This window comes from Mercenaria mercenaria, chromosome 11 (assembly GCF_021730395.1).
Source record: "Mercenaria mercenaria strain notata chromosome 11, MADL_Memer_1, whole genome shotgun sequence".
NCBI lineage: Eukaryota > Metazoa > Mollusca > Bivalvia > Venerida > Veneridae > Mercenaria > Mercenaria mercenaria.
The window spans coordinates 9,345,537-9,354,680 of record NC_069371.1 but is presented as its reverse complement, the minus strand read 5'-3'; the positions used below and the strand labels follow the sequence as shown (position 1 = coordinate 9,354,680).

Below are 9,144 nucleotides of genomic sequence, written 5' to 3'. Positions count from 1 at the left end.
TTTATAAGCGGTATCGGGAAAACCCATTGAACTGTCTTAATTTAATAAGCGCAATAATTGAACCACGCGACAGAATGGATAGGCAAAAATAGTTCATAATTGGAAATTTTGATTAACTTACACGTAGCTTTATTAGCCTTTAGTATAACCAGTAAAACCGGTTGTATATTTAATTCATGCATATATAAAGATATTTAGTGTTAGACAGATCAGGCTGTTCAACCTGTATTCCATAATCTCTATGAAAAATATATAACAAACGATAAATGGGCAAACCAACTGTTACGTTTCAGTATAACTGACTTTCTTATGAATTATAGATTACTTGTACAACGTTCTGTACGAACCGCAAATGTTAGCTGACATAGTACTTTCACTAACATGAAATTTATGAAAGAATACAAATCTTGCAGTGCTCTCACGCGGAAGTAAAGACAGTAATATTATTCAATCTTTAAGGTTTATATTCAGTTCAGAACTAAGTCATATAAGAAAGCGTTGTTTTATTTGAAAAATAAACTGACGGTTATAGTTTTATTAACAAATGCTTTAGAATCCGGAAATGATTCCAGGAAGGGGTCACAATTAGGATAATTCAAAGTTTTTAATGTTTATTTTTAGGATTGTAAAATGTGTACATGTTAATGCATTTGCAATAATGTCCGAGGCATAAAATTGAATAATAAGTAAGTTTTTCGTTCATTTTTAGTAGTCCGCCATTTTTGCCAACAAGATACCCGCGCAATACATGTTTCACCGTACTGTTCCATACCGCTGAATACTTAAAATATATTTAAAAAGTTGTCCGGGTTCTTTGAAAACCCTTTTGTTAAGAAGTAAATGTATTTTCAAAGTATCTGAAAATGATGTTAAACCCAATTATCGGGATACTGAGTATTATTGCAAATGAATCAAAATGGGGAATGTTACAGGTTTTTTGTTGTTGTTTTTTTGAAGATGGCGAGTTCTTAAACTGTCCGGAACAGTGGCCCCTTCATGCAGTCCTTTTCCGGAATACAACGAATATATCCATTTCGTAAATTGGCAATCATAATTGCATTAAAAAGACATACAACCTTTCAGTAAATTTATTTACATTTGGGATTACGCACAAGGTTCAAAACTACTCAGTGACTCTTTCACTCAGAAAACCGTTATCGAAAATCTCGCAAGCACCACACATTATATTTACACTGGTATCCATGAAAAGATTGCACACTACGGCAATCAAATAGATCTCATCTCTCGCCGAAACAAACAATACCATCTCTATTATTATGGTCTTTAGCGGTAGTATGATAACAATATTTTTATAACTGTTTTGCATTTAAATGTAATAAATATCTCATTCAATTTCACCACAAGATTCCTTACATTCTTTGCGTAATACGTTTGTGATGGAATGATGATGTTATTTGATTAAGAAAATGCTGCATTGTAACGTTACACATACGTGAACTTTCAAAATATCTAGCAGCAATATGCCAGTCTTGCTATGTATGTTTCAGTTAAATCGAGGAGTTCGGTTTTTAGAGTTCCATCCCTCCATTTGTAGTATTTCTGTTGGGCAGTGACCACATGATTAACAGACAAAAAAATGCCACAGCTACTCAAGTATAAATATACATGTCAGTTTAAAAAAAGAAAAAAGAAAAAAACAGCATATTTCTCATCTACAAGTACGCTTCATGCGTCAAGAATTTGATTGTCGAATCTTTCATGTAAAATATACGTTGGTGTTTCAAAAATTGTTTCAGCTGTAACTTTTTCACTGTTGTAGGAAATTGAAAGATAACTGTCTGTTCCCGAAAAACGTCAAGATATTTTTACTGAGGAAATTTACTTTGATGACCGCGTAAGTAAGTAAGTACCAGATAGGTCATTGTGAAAAATGCACAAAATTCAGGGCGGCAGTCGCGAAGACCCTTCTCGGGAGTTGGAACCTGTATGCAGCAGTATTCAGCGAAGCCGCGGCGTGAATCAAACTTGTAACACGACTCGAATGCCCACTTACCCCACTTCTTTATTCATTGTTGTATTGTGTGAATTGTCAATGTTGATATGCAAATGATATATGGACGATATCTTGAAATGTATATACCGTTCATTAATCATAAAAATGAGTAATTTTGAAGACTAGTACCTTTGCCTTCGTCTATAAACTACGAGCCTGTCAGCAAGACATACAAGCAGGCCGAACCTCCTCGGCTAAATGAGATAAAGGTTTGTTTTGTCATCAGTTTAAAACACGTGTACTCCCTTTTGTAACTTTATAGACTATTTTGTCAAGTGGCAATGCTATTTTTGTGGTGGTCAGGTTCTGCGAAAATTTAAAATATGCGTTTGATCTTCGCATTTTGCGTTTCGTGAAAAATAGGTGTCTCAGTAATCTCTACGAAAATGAAGTAAATTCAAAGTATGCCAAGGTTTTCCAAACAGTACAAGAATGACATCATTTGTGAAACAATGAAGAAATTCTATAAACATGAAAAGGAATACATTAAGTTATTCGTATTACAGAACAAGCGGTCCTATTATTATGTATTTGAATTAGCAACCAGTTTTGTTTACCTTTGTGTTTATATAATGATAAATGCTACATTGTTCGTGTATAAATGTACCATAGAAAATGGTATTCATATCCGGATGAAAGGTATATGTATTGTCCATCTATACTACAAGCAGACATTGTGAAAACAGACAATTCATACAATACAGGCAGTAATTATTTTTCTATATTTTCTATTGATTCCAGAAAGCACGCCACTATTGTTTATTATGCCAAGTCTGAATAGCCTTTGTGGTACGTAACATAATTGTCGGAGAGCAATGTATTTTTGATCTATTATGCTTCAAAGCATTTAACTTGTCAAAAGCGTGAAACAAATGACCCCTGACACTGTGGGAATATTTGGCGTACAGCAAGCATCCAATTAAGACAAATGCAAACGAAATCAACACAAGCACTCCGAAAACTTCTGGCTGTGGTGCTACCATCACCATAATAAATTTCAACATGTCCATGAGTTGATTCAATGAATTTTGAACACCGAAAACAATTCCTCGTTCTTTTTCAATGACAGTCTCCAGAAATAGTTGAGTGATGGTCAAATCTGCCATCCATAAACCTGGAACAATAAAAAAGTGGTACAAACTTTGTATTTCGAACTGTACTTCCAGTTATGTTACGGCAGTCAGTATTCTGGGATTCCCACCTCTTACAGAATGCACTAAACTCTTTATCGCGAGTAATAAACATACTTAATAATAATAGATTGATTAAGGAAGCTTTTAGATAAGTCAAACTTTCACGTGCCCATGGATCGAGCTTATGTTCTAGTGTTGTGCTTTATTTACTGAGTAGCCTGGAATTCAAAACATGTATTTCAACTGTTTAGTATATTTCATTTCTAAACGCTTTATTTCCTTCAATTCAATTTTATTGAACTGAAAAATGTATCAGATATTGCGAAGGAATTTTAACATTAGATATTAATGCAATTAATTCCTTCAAAATAAATATGTATAACATTGTATCGTTTTGTATTCTAACAGACAGTAAAATATTTATCAATTTTATTTACCACATCGAGCTCCAATTATTCCAGTCATGAGTAGGCCAATGGAGACATAGTCTTTCCAAGTCTTCTCTACTGGAGTTAGTGTAGAATTTGATAACATTTTGCTTTCATGTATCGTCATGTTGAATGAAAATTGCTCTTCGGTTGAATTCAATTCTGCTAGTGTTCCGGATTCCTTCTCAGCATAAGAAAGATCAAATGGTGATCCGGGAGCCCACACAGAAGCAACGCACAACGTAAGAAAAAGCGTTTGAAAGAGAAGACCGTAAAGGCCCGTCCGCTGTTGACCAACAAGTTTGCGCATGCGTGGATATATTATAGTTCCAAGAATTCCCACTACAGCTCCAGCTGCCATCAAAGCCCCCATTACTGATTCATTTACACCTTGTGTGTATGCAAAACCTGTTGGAAAAATGATTAAATTACTTAAATAAACTGAAAATGAAATTAGACTGAAGGAAAATAAAAGTTTGTATAATTCTATGTGCTAATGAAAGTAGCGAATTTCATTTACTTACATATGGAAATCAAACATTCGTTCACCTTTTCATTGTTGCATATAAAAAAACCTGATTAACGTCATACCTACAGTGATGTTGTCGAATCCCAAAACTGTCATGAACAAGAAGGCAAGGCCTAACCCAGCAAAGGCTACGTCATAGCTCATAAAAGTTTTCCATCCACGAGCCAGTGTGACGAAACTTCCCAACATTCCTTTCATACAGGAAGTACATGAACCAGATGACTGGTCTCTTTCTACAGAAAACGAAATGGATTTTGATAGTGAAATCTAAGTAAACATTATAACAAAATAGATAAACAAGTGGGTATTGAATGCTTTATTCTGTATAACATTCATCTTTCTACCAATAAAAATGTAGAACATTTTGACAATATACAGTCAAGCCTATAATAAAATTCAACTACCAACAGGCGTTAGATGGCTCTAAATACCGCTAGTTTCATTTCAAACATACATATTCGCTATATTTTAAATCTTTTGAGTAAAATCACCTGAAAATAAAAACTCTTTTCACTCACTCAACGCATTCATTAAATAAATGTTGGGTTATATAACAACATCTGTTTCAAATCATGAGCTGAATCTTTAAAATGGATTATCCTTGAATTACTGAAAATTACACAATGTAAATTTCAGAAGGTAGATAACATTAGAGACAGATACCTTTATCAACTCTGCATTGCTCTTTCTTGGCTCTAAGTGCAGGAACAACATTGTATACCTTCCACAGTAGGTAATATTCAACGAATACTGAAACTATGTTCCATCCTCCGATAAAGAGGGCTCCGACTTCCGTGGAAGCAAAACCCATAATCTGTCCGGTCACAATAGGTGCAACAATGTTCGTGATAAGATCTATACTCTTTAGAATGGCGCTGGTAGCTGGTCAAAAGATCATATAATTCACGAATTTATAGCAAAAATAAAATATCGGAAGTTAAATTAATTTTTATGATATTGGACATAGGACATAGGCTGGCTCAGTTCACTACATTCAATCATAATAATGTAAAAAGATATAGTCTAGGAGCTAGTCTAACCTATATACTATGAGAAATTGGATAATTTGATGAGAGTTTAAAATAATGTTTAATATTATTTTTAATGAAACATAAATTGTGATCAATCATTATTTTATGCAATTAAAATATCAGTTATAGCACGTATATATTTCTTGCAAAAAGCTTTACTACAAATAGATAATTGTAACCAGTTGTAAATTTATATATCATTAAGATTGAGGTAACGATACATTTAGTTAACAGTTTTAAAAACCAATGACAGTAATAAATGCCTACAAGTTAAGAACGAATTTCGGGGTCGTGAATTCGATCTTCGGGTGGGGCATATGTTCTCTGTGACGATTTGATGGGTCTGTCTGAAATCATTAGTCGTCCACCCCTTATTAATGTAGGGAAGTTGGCTGTTACTTGCGGAAAACAGATTTGTACTGGTACAGAATCCTGGAACACTGGTTAGGTTAACTGCCCGCCGTTACATATAAATGAAATACTGTTGAAAGTCAGCGTAAAACCCAAAACAAACAAACAAAAGTTAAAAATACAAACAAGAAATAACGTCATCGTTTCGAATAAGAAAAAAAAACACGTACATGCAAGAAGATCAGTGTCCGAGCCACATATCTCCACGATCCAGTCTTTTTCGACTGCTATTGTGTTTCCTGAGCTGGCTAACTGGGCAATAGTGGATATGAGAATGATTATGCCATAGCACAATGTTAGGAGTGCATTGTTTGGCCATTCTGTCTCTATTTCGGATCGGTATTGAATCACAAAATATACAACAAGCGAGCACAATGCTATACTTAGATTCTGTATAACCAGGGAAGATCGTGCAGCTAAATAAATAAAAATGAATAAAACAAAAGTACAAGAGCTAGCTGAAAGAAAGGAAAGAAAGATAAAACACTATATTTCTAATGTTAATTAGAATTCTACATATCTTAAATGATTAAAAAGCATGTGAACTTAATCATTTTATCACTTTTCGAACGAATATGAATTTAATTTGTCGAATTATTTTTATACATAGAATTCTGATCCATTAGTTATATAATGCCAAATGACTTTTTTTAAAAAGGCAATAGGGTATTCCCCATTTCTGGCGTGTTCAATATTTTTCGGGACGCCATCGTTAACTTTATCGAAATTGATATGCTTCTTTTAATTTTATAATTAATTGAGTTTTATCAAGTTTTTTTATGAAAAAAAATCCCATTTTCAAAATGAGAAAAATATACATTTTTCTTTTTGGTAGAAAGTAAAATTGTGAAATATTTCCCTAATGTGTTAAATCATTATAGTTTTCAATAACCGAAAATAGGGGATTTTCGGACGAAATATTTACGAACTGTGTCATCTCCTTCGTATACGAATATCCTTCATATATTTCAAACTCTTGTGTAACATCTCACGTATGCACTCAACAAGATATTAAATTGATAACGAACCTCTTTTTTCATTAGGAAGTTTGATCATGATGTTAACAAAATATATAGCAAAAATGTAGGCTGATGCACGGTTCAGACTGACATATATTAGCCTTTTAGAGATTCATTCTGTCTGATTTTTGTTTATATACAACATTCACAGGCATAATTGCTTTATTATTTGACAGTACCTGAAAGTCTTGGTGTTCTATCTACCCAGTCCCCAACCAATGGACCAAATAGCAACATTGAAGCTCCCATAACAAATCCATAGACAGCTGTCAACAGCAGGGAATCAGGGTTGATGATGACAAGAAATAGACCAGCGCCGAACTGCCACATGCGAGCACCCTTTCAAAAGGCGGAGTGGGTAAATAACGTGATGGTTTAATTAGGTGTATAATTTAACTAATAGCATGTTGCCTGTTTCACATATGCATCCTCACTCCTATACCCAGATCCTCACTCCATATAATTACTATAAGTACTCTTTTTTTCCAGCCACCATAGTGCTTTGGAATTCCCTTCCAGCATAACTTGTGCAAGCCCCCACCTTGAACCAGTTTAAGCAGAGTGTGACCAAACTTGCACACAATACTTAACATGATAGACCTGTTTTTAAACTGCTTTTATCTGTAAATCCTTTTTGTTTTTTTAACACTATCAACTGTATTCATGCTTGCAATACATATCGTGTATTACTTTTATTCTCCTGTCCATTCTACTTTTAAATTTCTTGTACAGGCGCGCAGCTGCACGTTACACTCGAAAAGAGGCATGATGCAGTATATATAGATAGATACATACGAATAAATACGTGTAATTCTGAACAAAAGATACAGCATAAGGTAATTTACACCTGCGGTTCTCGGTTGTTGTTTTTGTTTTTGCTTTTAAAATTACAAGATAAAAAAAAAGAAATTCAAAGAGAAATTATTTAGATTGTCCTTTGCATTATATGTATATACTAAACCGCTACAACAGATATGTGTGTAGTCAACTTACCCATGCCGACAAAAAATGGCTGACGTACACATACCGGCAAACAAACATCGATGACTTTCCTGAAGAATTAAGATATTTAGAGCATTATGATTGCGTTTCCGCAGAAATTATGTGTTTTATGTAAGAACGGAAATATAAGGTTTGTCAGATCAGATAATCTTATTCAAAATTTTTGTCGAACCCATGTGAAATAAGTAACAAACTTATTACCTGCAACAATGCAAATGTAAATCTACATGTAGGGTATATTGAATGTGAAATTTGAGTAAATATAAACAAATCGTCTTGAAAGGTCAAAAGTTTTTAATTTTGAAAACATGTTATGACCTGTGTGGATTTTATTTCATGGTACTTGCTAGGTGGAAATTACTTTAAATACCCTTACTCCCTTACTCTAAAAGTTTATATGAATCCGTGAACAAATGGATTTTTTTAAAGACATGTATGTGTTGGAATCATAAGAAAGTTCCCGATAAGGATAGATGTATACTAAACCTTCGATCAAAGGGGTGGTATCGTGGTTTGTTCCATCAGCATCACATTGATCCTCTTTACCATCTCTCGGAGAAAACAAATCATGCCCTTTACCTTCATCTTTATCTGTATCTTCTCTGAACACGAACATTTTAGAATTTATGTATTTGAAATCAGCATCCCTGTTTTCTATTTCGCCTGTATTTTAAGACGTAATATTTTAAAATATATATGATCTATAATAATGCGTTTTGAAAATAGAAAAAGAACAAAAAATAATATTAATCAATTTATGGAAAAATACATAAAAAAAGGAAATATGAAAACGGTAAACTGAGCTTTCTTGGTTTTATTCTACTTGAATAAGAAATATGATATGAAGCTTCTAAGCAAAGCTGATCTGTTACTGTATAGCACTTAAATAGATAATTGCCATTCCTTAAAACACAGCTCATTTTGAGTCAGAAAGAATATTGTGTACGCGAGTATATTAGTGTTTTCTTTGTTGTTTAAGAGACATTTCAATGTAAATAATCCGTTTTATAAACTAAGACGACCTTTACATAACGCGAACGTTTAACTACCTTACACTTACTTAACCGATTCTAAAATTCTACAAAAGCAGTCTACAAACCTCCAAAATATGTTAATGTACTCACGACATAGTATCCTATACTACTTGAATATTGATATTTACAAAATAAATTGTTATGTTCTACTGTTTATATACTTGTAATAAAGACATCATTACCTTATATATTTAAATTACCGTTTTAATAAGTAATACTTTATGCGGTATCACGCTCTGCTTCTGTTGTCGAGATATTGCACGTACGCACGTATTTAGTTACCTCACTTGGTCACATATTGGTCACATATTCCGTATATGGTAGTGATATCATGCCTCCAACATATAGTCAACTAAAATCATTTGTGGTCACTTTGACACATGGAGCTCACCTCCACCATTTCGCAGTGATCGCGTGCGTTCACAAATAAATTCAGTTCCACACTTTGGCATTGATCGCGCGTAGTCTTATATATACTTAGCTACAGCATTGGATTGTGATTGAAATTATACCACCAAATACCTGCTAAGCTGTTCACCGGCT

General features: G+C 33.6%; 1 protein-coding gene across 3 annotated transcripts; it reads right to left on the bottom strand.

Moving 5' to 3' along the window:
* Positions 1-486: 486 nt before the first annotated feature.
* On the bottom strand, positions 487-8,773 carry LOC123532490 (solute carrier family 40 member 1-like). Of its 3 annotated transcripts, none has more exons than XM_045313942.2 (9): positions 8,667-8,773; positions 8,054-8,230; positions 7,559-7,617; positions 6,745-6,904; positions 5,717-5,962; positions 4,768-4,986; positions 4,167-4,337; positions 3,585-3,983; positions 487-3,128 (listed from the first exon to the last, which is right to left on the bottom strand). In XM_045313942.2, the coding sequence occupies exons 2-9, from the start codon at positions 8,181-8,183 to the stop codon at positions 2,767-2,769; spliced, it is 1,746 nt and encodes a 581-aa protein (XP_045169877.2). In that variant the 5' UTR covers positions 8,184-8,230; positions 8,667-8,773; the 3' UTR covers positions 487-2,766. The 3 variants fall into 3 exon arrangements, with proteins under 3 accessions (XP_045169877.2, XP_045169876.2, XP_045169878.2); XM_045313941.2 differs by having other exon boundaries at positions 8,692-8,767; XM_045313943.2 differs by having other exon boundaries at positions 8,054-8,169; positions 8,692-8,751.
* Positions 8,774-9,144: the final 371 nt, after the last annotated feature.

What these genes read in the sequence shown, in the direction of transcription:
- LOC123532490 (XM_045313942.2), bottom strand. Translation starts at nt 8,183, where the DNA reads ATGTTCGTGTTCAGAGAAGATACAGATAAAGATGAAGGTAAAGGGCAT. An exon ending in GCCATTTTTTGTCGGCATGG is followed by an intron (nt 6,905 to 7,558) that starts GTAAGTTGACTA and finishes GCCTTTTGAAAG; the next exon opens with GGTGCTCGCATGTGGCAGTT. An exon ending in GGACACTGATCTTCTTGCAT is followed by an intron (nt 4,987 to 5,716) that starts GTACGTGTTTTT and finishes TCTTTTGACCAG; the next exon opens with CTACCAGCGCCATTCTAAAG.